The following is a 26,791-nucleotide window of genomic DNA, read 5'->3' on the forward strand; positions in this document are numbered from 1 at the left end:
AAAGATATATCACCTTATCAAGGAGTATAATTTACTTACAAAGGTACAATGTATATATATAAGCACACCATACAAATAACGTTCTGAATAAAATATGTTATCAGTATAATATCTTAACTAGGAGTGCGTGTTTTGCATGTAGTTAGAGAACGCATGAATTTTGTGAATAGATTTTAGTCACGTGACCATTTGTTCTGTGTCTATAAATAATATACCATATTCACACAAAATATCTCATAACCATAAATTCATATATAAGAACGCAGGTCAAGTCATCTTTGCATTTTATTGATAAAAAACTGATTACAAAGCAATTTAAAGATTTCAAGGCTCCTAATGCCTCATATAAAATGTTGCTTAATTGAACCTCAATGATTTTCCATAGGAAATGTAATTTCATAGGTAAAATGCAATTATAGCGCTAGCGTAGCTTGCGGGGCAAAGTTGAACAAAAGTGACACTTCAACTTGAAAAATTTATAAAGGAATAATAGGCATTTATGTAATTAAGAGTTATCTCTCTTATCAGAGTATCGATGAACCTTAAACGAATCTAAAATCTTTAAAATACTAATCATTTAAATTGTAATATTTTAAAGGCTACAGTCTTGCAATTATATTAACTACGTACATGTATTTGAATGTGTTATGGGTGAGACCAAAAACTTAATTAGAATATTAGTAATATTTAAAAAGAAAATCACATTTGTTTGCGCGTCCCTTTAATATAAATGCAAAATGAGGTTCTTATACTATTTCAATCATTCCGGAAATTGTAGTAGCTAAGCTTTGAAAAAAAGTATATTAATGAATTGATTAACAATGTCATATTCAATGCAGAGGTAGGTTTCTGAATCTAGTTTCTTGGTCCCCCTGTTTATAAAAATATAGACACTGAAATGATAGACCTGAATACATGCTTGAATTTCTTTGGAAGAGAAATTGAATAAGTATAAATACTAACATATTTTCTTATTGTCAAGGTTTGATAATATTTCATTTACAATGTATATTAAAAAAAAATCGACACCCCTTTATATTTAATTGTTCAAAATCGTGTTATTTTCTACAGAGTACATAAAACGACACTTTAAGTTATTTTCTTTTATTTCTTTTTTTTTATTCCTTATTTGTAGATGTAAATTTGACTCAGACATTCCTTTATCACTGTGTTTCTGGTCTGTTTACATCTGTTATATGATTATCTTTGGAATTCCTTGATCTCTACAAACAAAAAATGAGGTCGGAGTCACCCGAATTAACCCAGATTTCACTCAGGTGAACTATAAATTCCATTCTTAAATGTTTATGAGTGAAGTACACTGAGCAATGCAACATTATTTTTTTAAAATAAAAATAAAATTATCAAAAATAAAGGAAAAAAAAAAAATAAAACCAAAGTAAAAAAAAAATGAAAACACTAACAGCATTATCAAGAAAAAAAAGTATCAAACAATGTTGTATTTTATCAATTTTCAATCTGGAGTTGAAAGTCATTACATGACAAATTAATCATGTGATCATTTTCAATTTCTGATTGATAATTAATTAAAGAAAAAATTAAAGAAACAAGTCTCACACAAAGAAAGTTTAATGATAAGAAACTCAAAACTTCTCCTTACTTATCATGCTTATCAGCTTAAAATATTAAAATTTTGGTAAGCATAATAATTTTATCTAAAAATTAGTTTATCATCTTCGCACCAGATAGTAAGAAACCTGACACTAAGAAAACCATGTCCACTCTAGATACGTGAAGTGCTACGGCAATATGTAACCCAAAAATTTGGAGATAGAATCTTTTCAACTTGTCAATTCAAAATCATTAGCAAACACCCCGAATGATAAGATTAATGGTCGTCTGTCGGCCTTAACTGTCCGCCGTGCCCCATATCGGAAGTCCTCCAAAGAGCACAGGAAAGATGAATTTTGACGACATTCTGATTAAGTTGGGGGAGTTCGGGAGGTATCAGAAACTCCTCTATTTCCTGGCCGTCTGTCTGCCCGGAATCAGCTGTGGTGTTTATATGGTCATTTCCGTTTTTCTGCTTGGTGTTCCGGATCACCGGTCAGTATTTTATTTCATGTTAACTTTGCAAAAAAGGTTCTTTCCGAAAATATTTCGAAAGGTACACAAATATGTAAATTCAATTTAATGTCAATATAAGAGTTTTCCTTTTTTTTAATTAATTCACTAACTTTATAGTACGAATGTAAGACGAAATTTTACTCTTAATACACATTAAGATTAATAATATCAATTTAACTCAATTTCGTAAAATTTAAATTGTTTTAAACTATTCCTTTGACAGTGGTAAGATCTATGGTCAGGGATGTTTTAGCAAAAGAAAAGTCACAGTTCCGCGAAAAATGAGAAAATACTGTGTCCCTTTGATAATTCAATTAATACAGCTACCTTAAAATGTATTAAATATGGGATCTTGGACCGGGCTAAACAAGAAGTATTTGCTAAAATTGAAAGTTCGCAAAAATGTTCTTTTTATAAATATCTACTTGATGGGTTTACCTTCAGTATTACTTAAAGAAATCTATTCCGGCTAAGTTCCAAAAATGTATATCAAAGTTAAGATTATCATCACACCTGTTAGCTATTGAAACTGGGAGATATAATAAAACTAACAAAACGCATAGGAAATGTTTTGCTTGTCATGACTGAAAAAATATTTCATTAAAAAACCACCCATGTTCAAATTATTGCAATTATTCAATACTGAGAATTATAAGGATATGTGTTTACCTTGGTAAATATATTTATTATAGCTTGAGGCAAAGAGGTGATCTTGTAATCCGATAATTGTATGTTTTCCTTTACTTTTTTTTTTGTTTGTTTGTTATTTATTTCTATCATTTTTGTACGTACACATTGTTCTCCTGTAAATTATCCACTTCTGTACTGAAACTATTTATATTATTTTGTACTGATAAGCTGTAAAGCTTAAAGTTACAATAAAGAAAGAAATAAAACGTCATTCCCTACGGTTTTAAAGTAATTTCGCTACAAGAAAATCTGGTCCTATCTCTTGTAATGTTTGAAATTTTTGATCACATAGAGAAACAATAAAACATTGACGTAATCATCAATTTTCACGCGGGAAATCAATGGAAATGAGTCTTGATCATCAAATCGCTTTGGTATATGTGAAAAGGCATGCGTCTAATTGATGGAGACGATAGTCGCGAATATTTTGAAAACTTATAGTCGGATAAAAACAAACAAAAACGATACCATCTTAAACTTGATCAATTCCTCAAGTAAATGTTGGCTACATAAAATATAAATTTAAGTTAGACACATGCATCACCTATATTCAAAAATGAATATAATTTACAATTTTAGAATATAAAGAATATAAAACACGAACCTTGCATGGTACGTTTTTATGCGAGAATAAAAATTCGATATTCTAAAAAAAGGGACCTGCCGTTTTTTTCGATAGTAAATGATAACCAACTTTACATATTATATATAAAAAACATATATATTTTTACAGATTCACTTTACGGAAGTAAATATATTATGTATCTCGTTTATAAAGGTAAAGAACATTCTGATTAACAAATGTTTCAATGTTTACATATAAAACTAGTAATTCTGAATTACTACTCCCACCCCAATCCCCATACACTTACAATGAAACTGGTCCTCCGGGCTGCAATAAAATTGTATGAATATTAAACGTGATTAACGTTTTTGTTTGCATATCAAACTAATACATGAAAGAATCAAATGTTGAACATCTTGTAAATTTACTTGAGCAAAAAAAGACAATAACTTTTAACTAAACCAGACATACTGTTGTGTTAATATATATATAAATAATACAGTGAAGGAATGATAAATAAACGATAGTGAGTTATGGGAAGTCAATAACTCACCATAAATGAGTTACCGGAACTCACAAGCCGATGAACGTCTATATGCTGTAAGGTCTGGAGGGTAACTAATAAAAACTGTTTATATGCTATTAATAGACATTAAAAGTATTCCGATCCCGATGATAAATACATCGGTTATCACCACATTCCTCCCCATCATATTTGAAAGGTCTTGTAAATATTTTTCAATACATATAAGGCCAATAAAAACTTAAAAGGAACATGAACGTGTCAAAATAAAAACTTCTGAATATTTATTACACACGGACAATGAAATTGACAACAATCAGACGATCCGATTATTTATCAGCACCGTCCATATGCAATAAATAATGATAAAAGATACTGTTAAACTTTAAATAATACTTTGTTGAATTTTAATCTTGAAATCGTCCAGTAAGAAATCATTTCCCAAATCTGAGAGATGGACGCCATCTCTTCTAAATAAATATCTTTTCCTTGGTTCAATTTTACCATGTCTAATGATATGTTCCATTCCAATAAAATCACTAATTCCTTTGTTAAACATAGATCTTTCCTTTTCTCCCTCTTACCAAATTAAACCCCTCCAAGTAGGTCTTGTTAATAGTTCTGAAAATATAATTTTGCAATTTGGAAACTTTTGTCCAGTTAAATCATTTTGCATGTTTGGTAATAGTTTTCTTGAACATCCAAATTTAATATCATTGGATCCTAAATGTATAATAATAAAATCTGGCAGAGGAAACTTTGATGTACAAAAAGAAACAGCATCCAATAAACTTTCCCACTTCATTCCTCTTATTCCATGCCAAAAAATATTCAATTTTGTCTTTTCAAATTCAAGGTTTTCTACACTAATGTCATTTGCTCTTTGAGCAGCCCAATGTACAATTGACGAACCTAAAATCCATACTACATACTTTTTGTAAATTTTAAAAAGAAGATCTGGACAACTAGAAATATCTATAAGTTTGCTTAAAATCTTCCAGTGTAAAAGAGATGAAACATTATCAACTGGAAAAGGTATTTTTGATACTGTTAATCCTGGAAACATGTCTTTTAAAAATTTTTCACAATAAACAAGATGATCGTCTTGAAAAACAGATCCCTGGCAAAGTTGAACTGTTCATTGCTGTAATGAATTTAATCAGGTTCTCAAAAGTTCCTAATTTCAAAACTTGAATAATCTGTAAGAACAGGTAATACATAAAATCAATCCAAAAACGACCAAACTGTACAGGGATATTATTGTTATGCTGATTTTCCACATGCATATCTAAAAAGTGTTTCTGGCCAAAGTTAATTTTACATGTTGGGCGGCATGTAGATGGATACGCATACCATGGCAAATGGTCTTTTATAACATGGCGCTTAACATGTGTGAATTTTGCCAAGCAAATTGAGCAAGGTTTCCCTCTTTTACTAGTGGTAGAACCAGGCACCTTAGATGGAGGACTGAGTAGTTGATCATACTCGTAATCAGGAACGAAGCCCTTTTCTTCTTCCATTCTAACTAAATACACATGTAAAACACTGAATATATCATACTTGTATAAGTGGTACTTAAAGTACCGAATATTTATATACATATATGTACATTTTTATACATTTTTTTTAGAATAAGTGTTCTTATTCATTATCATATTATAGATAAAATATCTGGGCTGAATTACTGAATTGTATGTCATTAAAAAAATATCTTTATATATACTACAATAAAAGATTAATTTGATAGTGAATTAATCATCAAGATCATAATCAGCCAAATATCTTGGTTTTCTCCTATTTCTCTCTGGCTTCTTTTTAGAATTATCTGAGACATCACAAGACAATGGTATCAGAGTATCCGACTCCACTATCTGTTGATTTCCAGATAAATCTTCACTATCATCATAAAAATCATTTTCTCGGCCATTAAAAAGTTCTGAAAGGTTAAACACATTGTCAAAATCTGTTTCTTGAACAGAGTTAAACTCAACATCGTTTTTTTAAGAATTTGATTTCTTAACCGAGATAACCATACAGGATGGTTTCGATCTGTCATGATGAATAACTTCCTCTCTCTTTCTGTTTTTTATTTTATACAGAACAGGGGATTTTACTTCTGAAATGATGTAAGGGCCTTTCCAAGGGGATTTTAATTTTGGACTTTGACCAACAGTTGTGGCTGAATTCAATTTATATACAACATCCCCTATCTGATATGTATTTTGAAAAGATTTCAAATCATAATCTCTTTTTTGTCTTTGTTGTGAACATTTGAGATTATCTCTTGCTTCTTTATGGATAAGTTCCATATTTGATCTTAATTTTGAAACAAATTCATTTGCATCTGTTTCTTTTGTATTGATTGTTGTACCAAGAAATATGTCTAATGGTTGCAAAACATCTCTCCTTAACATCATTTGATTTGGTGTAAACCCTGTTTGTCTGTTTTTTGTAGCTCGAATAGCTCCTGCAAGCTGTTGTAAATATGAGTCCCAGGTATCTTGTTTGTTTTTTATGTAGCACCTTAAAGCTTGTAAAATTGTTCGATTGTATCTTTCTATCTGACCATTTGAAGCTGGGTGATATGGGGTAGTTCTTGTCTTAGCAATTTGTAAAAGATCACAGATAGTTCGCACGATATTACCATCCATATTTTTACCTTGGTCAGTGTGCAATTCTAATGGGCAACCTAGTCTACAAATGAAGTTATCAACTAATGTTTTAGCTATGAGCTCAGCCTTTTGATTTGGTAAAGGGAAACATTCAACCCATTTAGTAAACTGATCTATGATCATGAGAATGTATTTGTTCCCTAATTTTGTTTCAGGTAAGGGGCCTAAAATATCCATATGGACTCTTTCCATTGGAATGCCAGAATGATACTGCCCTAATTGACCTCTAGCTTTGACATTTGGTTTTTTATTTTTATTGCAAACTTCACATGATCTTACATATTCCTTACAGTCAGTACGCATATTATACCATATAGCACATTTTCTCAGTTTCTCTAGCGTATTTGTTTGCCCTAAATGTCCCGAAAGTGGAATATCATGACATAATTCCAGTACATTTTGTATCAGACTTTTTGGAACTACATAAAGTAACCTCGGCATTAAAGGGTCTTCCCACAAATAGTACAAAATACCATTTTTTATTTGTAGCTGTGATCTACATAGCCAAAAATGTCTTACAGTCTTACTGGATAATTGAAGTTCCTGAATAGATGGTTCATATTTGTTTGTTAACCACAACTTAATTTGACTAAGGTCTGAATCTTCTTCTTGCGCATTTTTGATAATATCATTGTCTAATTCTATGCTTTTATATTGATCTAAATCTGAACTAGTTCTTGTGGATCTTATTGATATGGGAACTACATAATCTATGTCTTCTTCAAAAGTTTCCCATTGTTTTCTAGCTCTAGTACAGAAAGAACAACCTCCACAAGGGAGAGAATCAAGTGGAATATTTGCTTTATAGTTATTACATGATGGTAGTGGGTCAGGAATTCTTGACAATGCATCTGCATTTCGATGATGTTTACCACATCTATGTTGAATGACCATATTGTATTGCGCTAATTCTTCTAACCACCTAGCTAACTGCCCTTGAATATTCTTGAAATTCATCAACCAAATCAGACTGTTATGATCTGTTCTAATAACAAAAGGTCTTCCTAATAAAAAATGTCTGAATTGTCTGGTAAAAACAACAATAGATAATAATTTTTTCCTAGTTGTACAATACTTGCGTTGTTGTGGTGTTAAAACTTTACTAGCAAAGGAAATTGTTTTTTCTGTGCCTTCTTGAATTTGACTTAATTCTGCTCCTATACTCTTATCTGAAGCATCAGTATCTAATATGAAAGTCTCTTCAGGATCTGGGTGGTTTAATATTGTTGCTTTTAACATAGCTTCTTTCAATTTGTCAAATGCCTCTTGATGTTTATCTAGCCAATTGAACTCTGAATGTTTACTAACAACGGTGTAATGGTTCAACGATGTCAGCAAAATGATCAATATGCTCTCTATGATAATTTGCAAAACCAGGCCAATTTTTCATTGTTGTTATATTTTCAGGAGTTATCATAATCCCTTTTCCATTTACAATCTTGCCTAAGAATTTAACTTCTTCCTGAAAAAACTGGCATTTCTTTGGTTTAAGCTTGAGATTATATTGCTGAAATCTTGATAGTACATGTTCTAACTTTTTAAGATGATCTTCAAAGTCAAAGCCTAGAACCAATATGTCATCTAAGTATGCTAAACACTCTGTCCATGTTAAACCCTGAAGTACTAACTGAATTACTCTACTGAATGTAGCAGGGCTGTTACACAGACCAAATGGTAGTCGATTATGTTCAAACAAACCATATTTTGTTATGAAAGCAGTCTTGTGTTTGTCATCTTTATGTACAGAGATGTTCCAGTATGCGGCTTGCATGTCAAGAGTACTCAAAAAATTACTCCCCTTTTATGATTCAATACAGTCAGTGATGTTTGGTAAAGGGAAAGCATCTTTAGTCGTAACCTTGTTCAATGCTCTAAAATCTATGCAATACCTTAAACTACCATCTTTTTTTCTAACTAATACTGGAGAAGAAGCCCAATCAGAAGAGGACGGTTCTATGATACCCTTTTCTAACATTTGATCTAAATGCTCTTTTTCTTCTTTCTCAAAACATAAGGGCGTTCTTCTTAGTTTTTGTCTAATTGGTTAATCATCACCTGTGTCAATTCTGTGTTGAACATCTCCATTGAATAAACCCATGTCAAAATCATTTTTTGCAAAAACATCTTGAAATGAAATAATGAATTTTGCAAATTGAATACTTTGCTCTGTCGACAAATTTTCAATTGATTTTTCAAACATTTCTGTTAAATGTTTTGGTATTTTTTGTCTAATCTGATCTAAGTTTAGATTTTCAATACCTATTTTTCTGATTTTAATAAGGTCTTCACGATCTAGTGATTGTGATCTTTCATGTTCCAAGACCTCATCTAGTTGTATACCAATGCCCACATCAAAGTTTTTCTTGATGGTTTTATAATTGTCTGTTGGGTTTTTCAATAAGATAAAATTTTGTTCTTTGCTATTTATACAATTTGGTGACAAAAGATCATGAAGATTGTAACATGGACTTATGGCAAGTCAAATTCTGGGGTAATGTCATAATCTACTTCAGAGTAAATATAAGCATGTGGAGGAACCACCACTTTCTTTTTCGTGCGTATTCTGAAAATTTTTATTTTCTCTTTGTCCTCATTTGCAATACATTTTGCAGGAATTTTTACAATTTTTTATTGTTACTGTAAAATCCTGTAAATTAATAGTTGCCTTATTGTGTTCTAAAAAATCAAGGCCTATTATTATTGGATCTGACACGTTAGCCACTACAAAATTCCATTTAGTGCTAAAATTTCCTATTGATAAGGGTACATTTTGACATATGACAGAATCTACCTTGGTGTTACTTATACCCTTAAAGGAAACATGGTCAGTGAGTTGAGGACTTGGATTCAGTTTTTAATACAGTTCACAATTTATGATGGAAACTTGAGCTGCGGTATCTAAAACAGCTTCTGTTCTAATGTTTTGAACTTTTATTGGTAGATAGAGTGTCTTGAATTTCATGGAACTCTTTTTTGCTGGTATGATTTCTTTTATATTTGATTTAAATTTAGTGTGAGGTTCTGGCCTGGGTGTATTGATGTGAGCTGAAGAATGGCCTACTTCCTCAGCTCTTGAAAGTTTAAATTTCTTTGTGATCTAATGGGTGACTGTGAGGGTGATCTTGATCTTGAGTGTGTTTGGTATGAACAATCTCTTGCAAAATGACCTATCTCACCACACTTGAAACACTCACTCTTTCTCTCTCTCTCTCAGGACTATATGACCTTGATTGATCATTTCTTGTTGGAGATCGTGAGGGTGATCCGTATCTGGTAGGAGATCGAGATGGTGACCTGTATCTTTGTCTTGATTCCCTCTCTGCCTCAGTCACTTTCAATTTTTTTAAAATTTCCATAAGTAATCTTTTGAACTCTTTATTGTCATTTTCCAGGGCTGTCATTCTTGTCTCCAATGAAGGTACACTTTTAGGTGTGGTTCTGTTAATAACCCTTATGCTCGCATCTTCTTGGTGTGTACTCAGAGTTGGGATTTCTTCTGACTTCTCTTGGAAAGTAACCCTTCTGATTTCTTTGTTAGGCCCCATTATTAACTTCTGGTTGGTGATGGCACTTTTCATATGTTGAACTGCCTCATCCAATGTTTTTGGGTCTTTATCTAATGTGACCAGCGCCGCTCTTTTCTCCGTACAGCCCCTCAGGAAAGCATTGATGGTTATGGTGCTCCTGTAGTATTCTGGGGTGTCTGGATAACCGTCATTTGTAAGGTCTTCAATTCTCTCAGCAAATTCTTCTACAGTCTCATCTGTGTTCTGTTTTATTTCCTGTAACTGTCTTCTGATGATGTGAGGCTGATCTTTCTTGTCAAACCTCTCTTTCATTTTCTGGCATAAGATGTTATAATCTTTCTGTACATTTTCTGGTCTAGAACTGAAGAATTTTAAAGCTTTCTCTCTTAAACATTCTATCAATTTGTCTACCTTTTCTTTTTCATTCCACATGTACTTCTTTGCAATGTGATTAAACTGTACAAAATAAGGTTTCCACTCTGATTTCCCATCATAGGTTGACAATTTTGGAGTAGCTGGACTGCACGGTGTATTTGTGTTACTTCTGTTGTCTTCTGTTTTTTCACTGCTATGGTAAACATTTTGGGGAGCCAACCTATTTATGTGTGAAATATATTCTTCCTGCTCTCTCTCTCTGCTTTTATTTTTCTCAAATCTCTTTCTCTCTTTACAATATCTTTTTCTCTCTGATCTAATTCTCTCATTCTTATCCTGAATTGTTCCTCTCTTTCTGCTCTTTCTTTTTCGTCCAATCTTTTTACTTTCTCTTTCTGATCTACAAATCTTTGCATTTGGTCATCTAACTCTCTTTCTCTCAAAGAAAATCTTTCATACATTTCTTTCTCTTTCATTTCAAACTTATTCTGCATCTCTTCAAATATTTGTTCTGCTTTCTCTCGACTAGAAATGGAGCTCTTATGTAACAAAGTTAGTTCTTCTTCTTTCTCTTTAATTTCATCCTTTTTCTCTCTAATCAGAATCTCACTTTCCCTGATCTTTCCATCTTTTTCCCATATTTCTCTCTCTAATGCCTGAATTTTCTCTATTAATTTCTTTTGGGGATCTTCTGAGGGCTTGGTTGTTTGAATGTGTGGTATATTTTGATCTGAAATTTGTTCTATATTGTAAGATTGTCAAACAATGGATGGTACAATGATTATTTCTTCTTCTACCAAGGGATCCCAGATTGTGCTTGGGAAATTGGGGATTAATTTTAGATCTAATGTAGCCACTCTCTTTTGATCTCTGACCTCAAATATTGCTTTTGCCCTTTTATCGCCAATATTTCGGATTGTTTTTAAAGTTTTGAGTGAGGCCTCGTTAATATTTATAGGAGTAGTCATGATCTAAATGCTCCTATACCTAAATACACCTTTTTTGTTTGATCCTACGTAGTGTTTTAACTAAGTCATCAGACAATCCGACGATTTAGTTGTGTTGTTTTGCTTTGAAAAACATGTAGGTGTATTCTAGGAAAAATGAATAGAAAAAAAAATTAATAAATAAATAAAGCTGAAAAAATGAAAAATAAACAAATATAAGGGAAAGAAAAAAAAATAATAAACTATTTCTCAAAAAAAAATATTGTCTTCAAGGCTAGAAGACAAAGAGAAATAAGTTGCTTTCCCACCAAAAAATCTACAAAAAATAAACAAATACTTTTCTCCAAAAAAAATATTGTCTAGAAGAGACAAAGAGAAATTTCAAATAGACTAGCACAAAATAAATAAATACTATTTCTCAAAAAAAAAATATTATCTATAAGAGATAAAAAAAATCTGAAAAAATGTGTCTTGTGAAAGAAACAAATAGAGTTTCTCAAAATAAATGTTGTCTGTAAGAGACAAAGAGAATACTACAACCTGACAAAATAAACAAAAAATGTTTCTCAAAATAAATATTGTCTTTAAGAGACAAAGAGAAAGTTAAAAAAAATTCTACAAAATAAACAAAAAGGGTTTCTCAAAAAAAAATATTGTCTTTATGAGACAAAGAGAATTTTAAAAAAACGGCGTTAAAATGCACGATCCTCTGTGCGGGGTTTATGGTAAAACTACCACTTCTGACACCAATGTTGTGTTAATATATATATAAATAATACAGTGAAGGAATGATAAATAAACGATAGTGAGTTATGGGAAGTCAATAACTCACCATAAATGAGTTACACCATTATGTTAACAACTTGTATTCCGGGTTCGCATAGTGTGACCCGTTTGGTTCTGTGTCTATATTATTTTCTTGTCATTTCACGTTTTCCGGTTTAATAAATGTACTGGTGCATTGCTGCGTTAACATCTGTGTGTTTGTTGCTGTGTTGGATATTCACTAACTGGCGTGGTGGCAGCGGTCATTTACGAGCCCAAGCTATTTTTCATGCATATTCAACTCTCCTAGAAGCGGACAGCAACAGCGTGATAAAACATTCACCCCGGAAACTCAGGTATTATCGTATTTTGCACGACACCGTGAACAACATGGCGAATAGGGCGCCAAATCAGTGGTGCTTGACAAAAGTAGAAACTGTCAACTCCTACGAAAACTGGAGACAAAATTTATTATATACTCTATCCCTGGACCCTAATTTCTTACCATATCTAGAGGATGGTGCAACTTGGGGGAAGAAAACCCGCGCTAACCCCCATAGAAACTTCGTGGACGACAATGAGGATGTCCCCGAGGCAAATCGCAAGACCCGCGCACAGAAAGTCAGGACACTCGAACTCATGCTCGGTCAGATCGCAAATTATACACCTATTATTTCAAGGAACACCATAGTAAATAATTCTACAACACTTAGGGACATATGGCAGATTATCCGCTTACACTATGGATTTCAGTCAACTGGTGCCCATTTCCTGGACTTTGTAAACATTCAATTACAGCCGAACGAAAGACCTGAGGACTTATTTCAGAGACTCATGGCGTTCACTGAAGATAACCTCTTGAAAACTGAACTGGGTATTACACACAATGGCCAAGAAATCCAAGAGGATGAAGAACTTACCCCTACCCTGGAGAACTTTATTGTACTCACTTGGCTTACCCTCATCCATCCCGATCTTCCAAAATTAGTGAAACAAAGGTATGGGACCGAATTAAGATCACGTACACTAGCTACACTGAAGCCTGAAATTTCCCAAGCCCTTGATTCGCTACTAGACGAACTACGAAATACGGAGGGTGCTAGAGCTATGCGCACTCAGTTTTCGTCAGTGAAAAAAAACTCGTCACCGCAAGTTCAGAAGTCATGTCCTTTGTGTAAAGCCTCTGGTCGTCCTTACAATCACTACCTTAGTAAGTGTTCCTACCTACCCAAAAGTGATAAAAAGTACTTTGCCAAGGCAAGACAGAAAATGAGTACAGACAATGACCAGTGCAGTGATGAAGAGGAAATATCATTCGCTCAGGATGCCTCTGTTGGCAGGGTACAAATCCGCCAATCTCCGTACATTGACGCATTTTTGGCACACCATTCTGTTCGTATTACCATAGACAGTGGTGCAACTGGTAACATGATACGATCTGATGTTGCCAACAACCTACAAGCATCAGTCACCCCTTCATCACAATATGCCCATCAGGCCGATGGATTATCACCGCTCCATGTATATGGTGAGACTAGACTTACCTTTAATCATGATGGGCAAGAGTTAACATTTGAAGGACTAGTTGTTGACAATCTGGACACCCCCATTTTGGCTGGAATTCCATTTATGGAGGCAAATGACATTACAATCAGACCAGCCCGACAGGAAGTCAGAATTAGTGACAAGTGTGTATTCCGGTATGGCACTAATGCTCAGAAGGGACACCACTCAATTCGGCTCACACAAGTACTCCGAGCTCCAGTGGATCACACCACAACTCTGTGGCCAGGAGAATACATTGAGGTCAAACTTCCTGACAATATGACCAGTCCGGATGAGTACAACACATTTTCGCTGGAGCCCACATCATGCCAAAGTTCTATAACGAATTGGCCCCCTCCTTCATTTATAGACAGTGTGGCAGGAAAAGTACGAATTGCAAATTTGTCGAATGATCCTTGTACCATAAAAAGAAACCAGCACTTGTGCCTAGTGAGACCCACTTTCTCCCCGGATGTTTCTCCATATGAAAGCACTACACCTGACCTGAAGCACAACACTAAAGACAGCAAAAGATCAACCACACATTCTGCTGCAGTCAACCTTGACCCTGATAATACTCTTTCTCCCGAAATGAAAGCACAGTTCAAAAAGACTCTTGACATATACAATGAGGTGTTTAACCCAGATTTTAAAGGTTACAACGGTGCTAGTGGTCCACTCAAGGCCGTTGTTAACATGGGACCAGTTCAACCTCCTCAAAGAAAGGGACGCTTACCTCAATACAATAAACAACTTCTTTCAACACTTCAGGACAAATTTGACGAGTTGGAAGCATGTGGTGTTTTCACTAAGCCAGAGATTGTGAAAGTCAATGTCGAGTATGTAAACCCATCATTCCTAGTCAAAAAGCCATCTGGAGGCTTCAGATTAGTTACATCTTTTGCAGATGTTGGGAGATACAGCAAGCCCCAGCCATCGCTTATGCCTGACGTAGATTCGACTCTCCGACAAATCGCTCAGTGGAGATATATTGCAATAACAGACCTAACACAGGCATTTTATCAAATCCCTCTGGCAAAGGAGTCCATGAAGTACTGTGGTGTGGTAACCCCCTTTCGTGGCGTCAGAGTTTACGCTCGTTCAGCAATGGGTATGCCTGGCTCAGAGACCATTTTAGAGGAGCTGACCTGTAGAGTTTTGGGTGACTTAGTCCAGGAAGGAGTAGTTGCCAAGTTAGCCGATGATTTGTACTGTGGTGGATCTACCCCTATGGACCTCCTTAATAATTTCACAAGGACTCTTCAAGCTCTACAAAGAAATGGCCTTAACTTATCTGCATCGAAAACCGTGATTGCTCCAAGGGAAACCACAATCTTGGGGTGGATATGGCGTGAAGGCACCCTTCGTGCAAGCCCTCACCGAATCGCTGCATTAGCTAACTGTCAACCCCCATCTACTGTCAGTGGCATGAGATCATTTATTGGTGCTTTCAAAGTTCTTGGACGTGTCTTAAAAGGATGCTCACAAGTTATTTCTCCTTTAGATACCGCCACTTCTGGCAAGGACTCTAAAGACAAAATTCAATGGACTGACGATCTCCATAACCATTTTGAAAAGGCCCAGAAAAGTCTCTCATCCAATCAGACTATTACTCTACCCCAAGCTAAAGACCAGTTATGGATAGTCACTGACGGTGCTCTTCGTAGTGGAGGACTTGGGGCTACACTTTACGTAAACCGCAATGACAAAATTTACCTCTCGGGATTTTTTAGTGCAAAGCTCCGAGCCAATCAACATACATGGCTGCCCTGTGAAGTCGAAGCACTTTCAATCTCAGCAGCTGTAAAGCATTTTAGTCCATACATTGTACAGTCATCACTAAACACCTGTGTTCTCACTGATAGTAAACCATGTGTGCAGGCCTTCGAGAAAATGTGCCGTGGCGAATTCTCTACTAGCCCACGTGTATCAACATTCCTGTCAACTGTGAGCAGGTTTCAAGTATCATTGCGCCATGTATCTGGCGCAGCTATATTACCAACAGATTTCAGCAGTCGAAATGCTCCCACTTGTGATAATCCCTCATGCCAAATCTGTTCCTTTGTTAACACTACTGCCCAGTCAGTCGTTCAACGAGTAACTACTGAGGACATAGAGGAGGGGAGGGCCAAAATGCCATTTACCACAAGAACCTCATGGCTTGCCATCCAACAAGACTGTCCAGGCCTGAGACGTACACATGCTCACCTTCTGCAAGGCACAAGACCGTCAAAAAAGCTAACAAATGTTCGGGATGTCAAGCGCTACTTACAGCATGCAGTCATTGCCAAGGATGGTCTACTGGTGGTCAAACGTAATGTACCATTCCACCCAACACAGGAGTGCATCATCGTTCCTCGCAGCGTTCTCGACGGACTCCTTACTTCTATACACATTTCACTGGACCATCCATCCTCCAATCAACTAAAAAAAGTGGTAAATCGGTTCTTCTTTGCACTTGACATGGACAAAGCTATTAACAACACCTCGGACAAGTGTCATCAGTGCACCGCATTGAAAAGTACACCTAAATTTCAACCAGAACACACTTCAAGTCAACCACCTGACAAAGTTGGCTATCTGTTTGCAGTTGATGTCCATAAGCGAGAACGCCAACTCATACTGGTTCTGCGTGAGTACATAACTTACTATACATGGACATTACTCATTGAAAATGAGCGCCATGAAACACTTCGGGAAGGACTACTCATTTTGTGTTCAGAGCTACTACCGTTAGATGGCCCATTTGCTGTAATCCGGACAGACCCTGCACCTGGATTTACTGCATTAATCAATGACAAACTCTTGGCCAAACATCGCATATCCATTGAAGTGGGACGTATAAAGAACGTCAATAAAAACCCCGTAGCAGAGCGAGCAATACAGGAACTAGAAACAGAAATCTTGCGTTATGATCCAATGTGCCGCACAGTTACTCCATTGTCTTTGTGTTTAATTACCTCTCGACTAAATACACGAATTAGAAGTAGAGGAATCTCTGCCAAGGAGATGTGGACCCATCGTGACCAGTTCTCACATGAACAGATCCCTGTGGACGATAACGAGCTTATTTCCAAACAACATGATATTAAGCTTGATAATCACCCACACAGTCAGGCCTCTAAACAACCTGGAAAGAGCAGTGCCCCTGGATGTAAGAGCAAAATTGGTGACTTGGTGTACTTATATTGTGACCGTAATAAATCAAAAACCAGAGACAGGTATATCGTAGTATCTTGCGATGGGGAATGGCGACACATTAGTAAGTTCAGTGGCTCCCAGCTCAGACGAACAGCTTATCGTGTTAAAGACAGTGATTGCTACATAGTACCATCAGAGGAAATACACCAAGACTGTATTCTAAACAACCCACCCTCTGACGATGAGTGTGATGAATCGCCTCATGACTCCTTGGCTTGGAAACCGACTTAACCAATCCCACATACCCATCACCACCACCAATACCTGCTATTCTCTCGGATCCACCAACTCCATTTCATCCCTCATCAACCGCAGATGACCTCACAGAACCACCAGTCTCTGAGATAGCACACCCTGACAGTGCCGCCACATTACCACCTACTCCCAATGATGTTGTCCTTCAACCTAGACCCACCCGTGTTCGCCATCCACCAAAGTGGGTATCTGATTATGTATGTGATTAAACCGTGTGATTTGTGTTTGGGGCATAATAATCCCCTTTTAAGTGTTAATTATTGCCATATGTCAGAATTCAGTTTCAGTTGCCATTGCATATATTATATTGTATGATTAACAGTACTTTTATTGCATTTAGTATTTTTTTGCATTTGTATAAAAGAAAGAAAAAAAGAGGAAAAAAATGGTGACACCATTATGTTAACAACTTGTATTCCGGGTTCGCATAGTGTGACCCGTTTGGTTCTGTGTTTATATTATTTTCTTGTCATTCCACGTTTTCCGGTTTAATAAATGTACTGGTGCATTGCTGCGTTAACATCTGTGTGTTTGTTGCTGTGTTGGATATTCACTAACTGGCGTTACCGGATCTCACAAGCCGATGAACGTCTATATGCTGTAAGGTCTGGAGGGTAACTAATAAAAACTGTTTATATGCTATTAATAGACATTAAAAGTATTCCGATCCCGATGATAAATACATCGGTTATCACCACAATACCAAACATTTAAAAAATAAGAGAGAAAATAAAAATAAATTTAACCATTTATTTTTTCGGATATATGACATAATAATTATGCCAAATAGTTCTAATCATATCATTTTGATCAAACTTGTGTGTTTTTGCTTTCTTCAAAATCTACGGGTACAAAAACACAGTTTCAAACATCCAAATTAGACGTTGGATATAACCAAACTGAAGTACAGATTTCTTTTTTTCTGTTTTATAGATGTGCATTACCTCTCATCCAGAACGACACATACGCCATTCAAAGTGAGATCCATCGATCATTGATTGATCTGTATATTCCGAACACCGATCCCGATGATGATACATTGGTATACGACAGATGCAGCTACTATGTCTATGACAATACGTCATTTATCAGCCCTAATGCCTCCCGACACAAAGAAAAGTGCTCACAATGGGTGTATAGTGAGGATGTTTTCAAGTCGACATTTGCAAAAGAGGTAATAACAGTACGACATTTAACTCTGGACATGACATAGTCCTGACTTTTTACTACTATTTTTCATTGTGATATCACAAATATTTTATATCACTTGGTGGGATTTCTTAGCACTATCCCAGAGTTTTATGTTGAGCTCACAAACATCTCAACTACTAAAGATATGGAATCCTAAGTCTCAGAATCCCATAGGAAAATGGTGGGATTAATCCCATCATTCTCCCATGGGAGGAAAAATGTCAGATGGGATATTTCTCCTATTGGGATTTTTTTTTTCTCCCACAAATTTAATCAAATGGGAAAAATACCACGGACATCGACAATCCTTTACATTGTGAAACATGAAATACCGGTATCAGACAGTATCTCATACAATGTGACAATGACATATTTCGAAATGGTAGCAAAAAGTCTTGACTATATCGGGTCCAGAGTTATGTGTCGTACTGTTTAATATAAAATAGAATTATATTTTGTTCTCGGGAAAATAGACAAAAATACGCAGGAAATTTGAAGTTAATTAAACATTAAACAGATAAAAGACATTTATATTCTACCTCAGAATGAAATGGCTTACAAATATATTTGTTCTCATAATATTCACAGATAAATTTGGTGTGTGATGACCGCTACAAAACATCATTAGCAAAGTCATTGTTCTTCCTCGGTGTCTTACTCGGTGCCCTCGGGCTCGGGATTCTGTCTGATGCGTGAGTACAACAAAATGTAAATCAAATATATCTATTTAAAACACAGGGTTTGAAATGAAGACTTTTTCTAAATTGTTGGAATTGAAAATCTATTTCTTTTCAACTTAATAAGAGACCATAAAAAGCAGTTTAAGCTGGTTATTCATGGGAAATTGATTAGAAATATATTATAATTACCAGGTATGATCACTTTATGCGCCAAGGGTTTGCGTTTTATATTACAGAATTGGCCGGAAGAAGACCCTATGTCTGTCTGTCATTGCGATGATGGCCTCTACCATAGGACTAGCCTGGGCCCCCAGCTACCCCGTGTTTGTCCTGATCAGAATCTGTGTTGGGGCCGCTACATCCGGGGTCTTCATGACAGGATTTGTGATAGGTAAAGATCATGTATATTAAGATTTGCCCTTATCTTATCTTAATTAGTTTTTATTTCTCTAGTTGTTGATTTTTAACGTGAAATTAAAGTTTAGTTAATCGTGTGTTATAGACTGAACAGCCGTATCTAAAATGTCATCAACACCACTTACACGAAAATTTTCCCGACAAACTTCGCTTTTTTTTGCTGCTCACCATCAATCTCTCACCAGAGGACGCGCTCCTCAAGATCACACTTACAAAGTGTTGGAACGGAGCTAGCTGCAAAAATAAAGTCCTCTCCTTTTCTATCCATAAAACATCCGATAAAAAAAATTGGAGAGGGCTACATTATTGCAGCTAGTATGGAGCGTAAAACGTTTTGCTGAATCGCTCACCATATCAATTGTACACGCATCACGCATTTTCACGCACTTTAAAACGTTCATTTAATCTTCAATTTATTGCCAGTTCCAACAATTTTATACTTGCTTGAATCTTATAAAATAAGAAAAGTTATTTTCTAATTAAAATATTATTTCAGAATATCATTTACGCTTTTAGAGAAATGTGTACCCCGCTTTAAAGTTCTTGCGGGGAAATGGTAAAGTAATATTTCTATATATGACGCTAGGATTCAATGTATGTTGCATAGCAATTCTGTCAGATGTAAACAGTTAACTATAATTGTAACGTATATTGAATTGTGAGAAATTGAACTTTTCCCATTCGATCGATATGCATAACATTAAACCGTTAAAATGATGAAAGAATATTCAGTCGCTCTGAGGAAAATTTCAAACATAAGGAAAGAAATAAATCAACACTTGCCAAAGAATTATAAATAATACATTAATATTTCACAAAGTCGTTCTTTTTCCAATCTAGGTATGGAATTGGTAGGGCCTGGCAAGCGCCTCTTTGCTGGTGTTGTGAACGAGATTTTTTTCGCTGTGGGCCTCGTTCTTCTCGCAGGCGTGGCCTTCGCTCTCAGGGACTGGTTTTGGATCGAGTTATCTCTGTCCATTCCAACTGTTGTGTTCATTTCATTTTGGTGGTAAGTATCCTTTCAATGGAGACTTAAAAAGTAGCTGAAATCACGTCACATTAAACTCCATCGCGTCAAAGTTGACGCAACTGCATCACAGTAGGCACTGACACAAAGGTTTTATTGACCATCCTCTGTTGCACTGGTCTTGTTTTGCGTTAAAGCTCTTCATGCGAAGTAAAATTTCTCTAGGAAAAACAAAATCAGAAAAGTATCATTATAGAACATATAAATTAGTTAATACGTCAATAAAACAAGACATTTTTAGTTTATTCATTTATTTTAATGGTTTTACTTTTTTATTACATTAAATTAAAAAAAAAGTGTATTTAAAAAAGAACAGTTTAACGACCGTAATATTTGGTTACTATAAACATTTATCGTACGTTTTTCTTAATGTTATAGCTATATTTTAATAAATTTAGGCTGAATAATTAATTCCTTTTCATCTTTTGAGGAAATTAGCATTTTACCTGAATCCCCCAGATGGTTACTTAGTAAAGGACGAATCGACGAAGCAGAAGAGATATTACGAAAGGCAGCAAAAGTCAATAACGTCACACTTCCGGACAAACTGTTTGACGACGATGTCATGAAGAAGCCCGAGACTGCCGCCTTGTGGAATCTGTTTACTTCAAGAGTTCTACTTTTCCGAACACTAATAATATTTTTTAACTGGTGGGTAAATATTTTCTTCGGGTTAGTTTTAAATAAAATGGCACTATGGTTATTTAAATTGCATTTTTTATGTTTTACTTAGGATGGTTGTAAGTATGACGTATTACGGTTTGTCGTTAAACACCGGAAATCTTGGTGGAGATTTTTACGTCAACTTTTTGATATCCGGTGTGGTAGAATTTCCCGCCTATGCACTCTGTCTGATTTTGTTAGATAGATGGGGAAGGAAGAAATGTCACTGTACCTCTATGCTTCTAGGAGGAATTGCATGTTTATGTACCATTTTCACAATCAGTTTTGGTGGAAAAGGTAAAAAGAAACATAATTACGTATTTTTGAACAATTTCCTTGAATAAAAAAACAAAATCAAGAGAGAAACGTATTGAGATGTGTCGAACAATTATATCATCGTTGTTTACGTTGGTTTCAATAGAATTCCAATGGTTAACAACGACACTAGCTATGATAGGAAAACTTGGATCCGCCGCTGCATTTGCTGTTATCTATGTTTTCTCAGCTGAACTTTACCCTACTGTGGTCCGTAACGCCGGTATGGGAGCCAGTTCCTGTTGCGCACGCATCGGTGGTATATTGGCGCCATACGTAGCAGACTCGGTATATAGTTTATATTGTAACAAATATCTGAAAAAAAAGTGAAAAAATAGAAAAATGGACATCTAGACTATACTGGGTAAATAATTTTAACAAATATATTTAAAAATACTTAAAAATTTGAAACAAACTTATCTTACCCTAGCTACGATCTTTAATACCCCCTCCAAGTACTACTGCTTTGGTGTGTCTGGTAAGAGAAATGTTATTACCGGCCGCCAGGAGGCGGTCGGTTACTTGATATGGAAGTTTCAATCGCATCATCTCGGGTCTTTCCGTCAGAGGTCGGAAAAACAACCTCGAATGTATTAACATCGCCGGATGTTAAAAATTTATACATTTCCTGTTTATTCAAATATCGGATAGACGAAGTTAGAAGTCCCTTCTATAGTATATTTTAGGTAATATCATTACATTGAATAAAGTTAAACTCCTTATTCTACAGATAAAAGGTCTTCATGCATTTATTTCAAAGATCGTGAAAAAGGAGGGTTGTCATGGCGTCTTCCATATACATTCGAGGTCGTTTTTCCGCTTGTCGGAAAGGCCCGAGAAGTTGCGATTGATGGAAGTTTGAAGTCGACCTGCGTTTCTGCGGAGTTAAAACAATTTAAATAAAAATATTTAACTTTCATATTATAGAATATTAAACAAAGATATTTTTAAATGTTTAGCAAAAAGCACAATAATCATAAAATTAAAATCTTACACATAATGGGGGCAAGTGTTTCATCCTATCCTGATTGACATACTCCGACATGATTAAAGTGCGGCGAAGTTATATGTACATGTAGGCATAGTCTAAAACAAAGACAGCGTTGAAAATCAACAATTTTACTTTCTCTTTTTTAACAGCCTAAACGGGATTTGTTGTATTTATTTTGAAATCGACGTTTATGCATTTTATATGGAAAATTCTCAAAAATTTGATGAAATATTTATTTATTTGAGAAATGAATTTAATTTTTGAAGATTCATGAGGTTATGAACTACGACACTTCACGCTGGCATATTTCATGAAGCGCGTTAGCGCTTCATGATAAATATGCCGGTGTAAAGACGAATAATGACCCCCATCGAATAATGACCGGGGGTCATTTTTCGACGGCGAAAAATGACCCCCGGTCATTATTCGACGTAGAAAAATGACCCTTTTGCCCGTAGAAAAAGTGTCACTTCCCTAAAAATTTGCAGAACCCACGTGAAGAAAAATGACCCCCGTAGAAAAATGACCCCCTGTAGATTAAAGCTAAAATTTTTAGTGGGCAAAAAAAAAAATTGGATAAAGAAGCATATTGACCAAAATGCTCACCTGGGCTTATTGGGAATAAACTGATGATATGTTGATCTCATAACATTATACAATTATAGCTATATTTTAAGGTAAATGCAATGATTCAGAATCTAAAGGAGTAAAAAATTTATCAAGCCTTAAGGGTTAGGTAAACATTGTTTTTGATGGTGGAAATCATCGAACTGACAGAAAAAATCAGCAGTATTATATATTATTATATCCTCCGCCTGAAAAGCGGGAGGGTATAAATAGTGATTGGGATGTCCGTCCGTCCGTCTGTTACGCTTTGAGGTATCCATCTCTTATCCGCAAATCCTCATATATAAAAAGATGTGTTTGTGAAACAGCTATGCCCCTGTATGGCAACATAGCGAAGTTAAACTTTTCTTAAATGCAATTTAAATATATTGATACCCAAAGTAGGGTCTTCTCACAATAAATACAACTGCAAAATAGGAAAGCCCTAGCACCACTTGTTCAAAAGTAGTGGCTAAGGATAAGTTTTTGAAAGGTAGATCAATCTCAAAGGTCAAAGTTGATGATTTCTTAAGAAAATGTTTAATGTAACATGGATTACATATGTGAAGTATGAATACCCTAGCCCTTACCGTTCAAAAGTTATGGCCAAGGTAAAAAAAAATCATAAGTGCGGAAAACTCCAAGGTCAAGGTCAAAAGGTCAAGGTTTTAAGTATCCAATGAAAGGTAATGCCAAAAAACTACATATTTGAAGTATGAGAGTACTAGTATCTACCGTTTAAAAGTTATGACCAAAGTAAAAGTTTGGCATTTTTGTGTAAAATGGGACAAACTCCAAGGTAAAGGTCAAAAGGTCAAATTTGTTGGTACCCAAAGTAAGGTTTTGTCACAAGGAATATACATATTAAATATGAAAGTCAAAGCTCCAATAAATGAAAAGTTATGGTAAAAGTTAAAGTTTTTGCGGACAAACAAACCGCCAGTTAGACAGACGGACATACAGACGAACACGATAAAACTATATACCCCCGAATCTTCGATTACGGGGACATAAAAAGAAATGGTCTTCAATTAACTTTTCATATTAATATACATTGTAAAGAAGACGTTACAACAATGAAAATGTTTGTTCTGATTTTCATATCAAATTCTCTGAAAAATATACTCAGAACTGAGTAAAAGGGTGGAGTAAAACAAGAATTAAGGTAGAACCTATATCGGAAAAGTCTTTGTCACAAGATTTTCAAACTTTTCAAAATGATAAATTAGTACTTGCTTATCAAAATTAAGATGTCATGATATGTTTCCTTGTTTTTTTAATCTAGAACAGCCTGTGAAACTTGGTGTGGTATTTACATACTGCGACTTCACATTTTCAAATATTTTTAGTGGTACTTGTCAAAAGGGAATATGAAAAATCACAAAAATACTTCTTCAAACATTGTCGTTTATAAACTTTTTTAACTGAATAATATTAAACAATATTTTATCAAGAATAATTTCTTTTTAATTCAATTAACAAAAAAGATAAGTCCACCATTAAAAAAAAATAGTCAAATGAACTCTATTATTTTTAGTCAATTATTCACCCTATATTTGTAAATATTTTTTAGACGTCTTTGTCACAATGTTTTCAATCTTCAATATGATGAAAAACATAGCCAAATGATTACAAAAAGGTATTAAGATATATACCTTTCCCCTCTAACTAATGAAATAAAGGCTATTTACCGATACTCATATTCTTGACCTTTTTGCACTTACACGGGATTTAATAATTAAATGACTGTTTGGGGTTACTTTCAGATTAATATTTATCAGAAATTGTACTTTTTCTTTAAATAGATCATATTTAATAGAAAAATTGTAATCAAACACCAAGAATATGAATAGGTAACAAATAATTGTTAAAAGGAATGCACATCATTTCATTATAGATATCACAAAAATGTACACACGATCAAACGATCTACAACACGTACATCTTTGACTTAGACACATTTCATCAAGATATTACACTATATAGCTGGCAACTAAAGATTTCTAACGATTTATGCATTCCTTCAAAATGGTTACATACCATTCAAATTATTAAGAAAGTTGTATGTACATTGTAATTTCATTACACTAGATAGTCTTGGGTTTGTCAACTTCAGGTCTAGATCTAGTAAATAAAAGGAGCCTACATATTTTCTCTTTTTCCAGAAATATATTGCCATTAAGCATTATAAACTAAAAAATATATGAATTGAATCAAGATTATGTTGGCATGATTGAATTCTGCGAATTTCAAAAGAAGGAATATTAAAAAGAAATTTTATTTACTTGACAATTAAAGAATCTCTTTTCAAACACAATTTTAGCATTGAAAGACTACGTGAATCTCTTAATTATTTCATACGAGTTTTTGTATTTTTCTGGTTACAGAAAATGAAAAAATTAGTTTCGCTCTGAAAAAGATATCAAAGAGTGTATATTTTGCATCACTTTAAAGGGGGTCATTTTTCAAAGGGGGTCATTATTTTATAGGACTAACATATAAAATAATGACCCCCTAGGACCCTTTTTCTACAAAAAATGATTTTTTTCTACGGGTGGGGGTCATTTTTTGTCGTTGAATAATAACCCCCCGGTCATTATTCGATGGGGGTCATTATTCGTCTTTACACCGGCGTGAAGCGTTGTAGTTCATATTTCTCATGAATCTTCAAAAAATTAAATTCATTTCTTATATTTACATTATTTTTCTGATGACTTGCCATAAATGTACGCCGTTCTACTGTCATTTTTAAAACAAAACACTGTGCACTATATTTTTGACTTTTTGACATTAAGATTGGTATTATGACGTAACAATGGAGATATTCACGCTAATTCGTGATACATACCTAATGTAGTTCATGAGAAAATATACTGCATTTGATTTTGTAAAGAATTATAGGGGAAATTTATTGGAAATGTAATATTTTTACTTATCAGGGTGTTTTGATCGGTGGGCAGTTTGGTCAGGCTGTCCCACTAGTTATATTTGGTGGCGCCTCGGTGTTGGCTGGTCTCCTGTCCCTAAAACTTCCTGAAACACTTGACGAGAGTCTCCCGGAAACTATAGATGACGGCATCGCGTTTGGAACGTAAGGAATTTTGGTTTACATTTCAATTAGACACCCACGAACACTTTCCATAATATTATCAACTTAAGTTTTAAAAAAGCACTTTCAGTGTAAAGATTTATTATCATTTCTATAGCAAGATAAAAGGGAAAAAACGTGTAATTTTATACAATTTATAATGTACGTTTATCAACCTTGCCCCAAAATTCTAATTATTGTATTAATTCATAGCGTATGGTCGACCATAAAAATATGTACTTATAAACGTGATAATTATGATTTTTTTGTTTTATCGACCTAGTGCTAGTCTCTTCTGAAATTAGCAAATAAAGCCATGCTTGTTAATATTTCAGGCCAGAATACAGGAAGAAGTCTCTACTGTCCCTTACAGTGGAGGCCCCCGCCCCAGATATCGGAATGACGAAGCTCTGATACCCGCTAAATATAGCAGAACGAACCAATAGCACGAGTGCTGGTCTAGATCTATTGTGACTATGTACACAGATACTTATGACGAGAAATAAAGTTGTTGAGAGAATGAATGCCTATGTCTAAAAATCAGTGATATTATGCATGCAAGAAAGATTGATTACCTTGACGTTTTATTTAAGCAATCGATGTATACGTAATTTTCAAAAAAGAGACTGATATATTTAAAAAAGTGCTCCCCTCTCCAAT

General features: G+C 34.8%; 1 protein-coding gene and 1 pseudogene across 1 annotated transcript; one reads left to right on the forward strand and one right to left on the reverse strand.

Annotated features, from left to right (window-relative positions):
• Nucleotides 1-1,723: 1,723 nt before the first annotated feature.
• On the forward strand, nucleotides 1,724-26,791 carry LOC134237881 (organic cation transporter protein-like). The gene is made up of 10 exons (XM_062720033.1): nucleotides 1,724-2,067; nucleotides 18,087-18,327; nucleotides 18,933-19,036; nucleotides 19,261-19,415; nucleotides 20,282-20,450; nucleotides 20,907-21,119; nucleotides 21,202-21,428; nucleotides 21,553-21,734; nucleotides 25,983-26,134; nucleotides 26,467-26,791. The coding sequence occupies exons 1-10, from the start codon at nucleotides 1,922-1,924 to the stop codon at nucleotides 26,543-26,545; spliced, it is 1,668 nt and encodes a 555-aa protein (XP_062576017.1). The 5' UTR covers nucleotides 1,724-1,921; the 3' UTR covers nucleotides 26,546-26,791.
• Nucleotides 4,217-5,846, reverse strand: LOC134237882 (uncharacterized; annotated as a pseudogene).

The sequence above is a fragment of the Saccostrea cucullata genome, unplaced genomic scaffold, assembly GCF_032062105.1.
Source record: "Saccostrea cucullata isolate Sc308-1 unplaced genomic scaffold, CSIRO_AGI_Scuc_v1 ctg7863, whole genome shotgun sequence".
Classification (NCBI taxonomy): domain Eukaryota; kingdom Metazoa; phylum Mollusca; class Bivalvia; order Ostreida; family Ostreidae; genus Saccostrea; species Saccostrea cuccullata.

Bases quoted from the DNA above. Each gene is read 5' to 3' on its own strand.
- LOC134237881 (XM_062720033.1), top strand. From the start codon at position 1,922: ATGAATTTTGACGACATTCTGATTAAGTTGGGGGAGTTCGGGAGGTAT. The intron at 19,037-19,260 runs GTGAGTACAACA...TTTATATTACAG, and splicing joins CTCGGGATTCTGTCTGATGC to AATTGGCCGGAAGAAGACCC. The intron at 21,120-21,201 runs GTGGGTAAATAT...TGTTTTACTTAG, and splicing joins CTAATAATATTTTTTAACTG to GATGGTTGTAAGTATGACGT.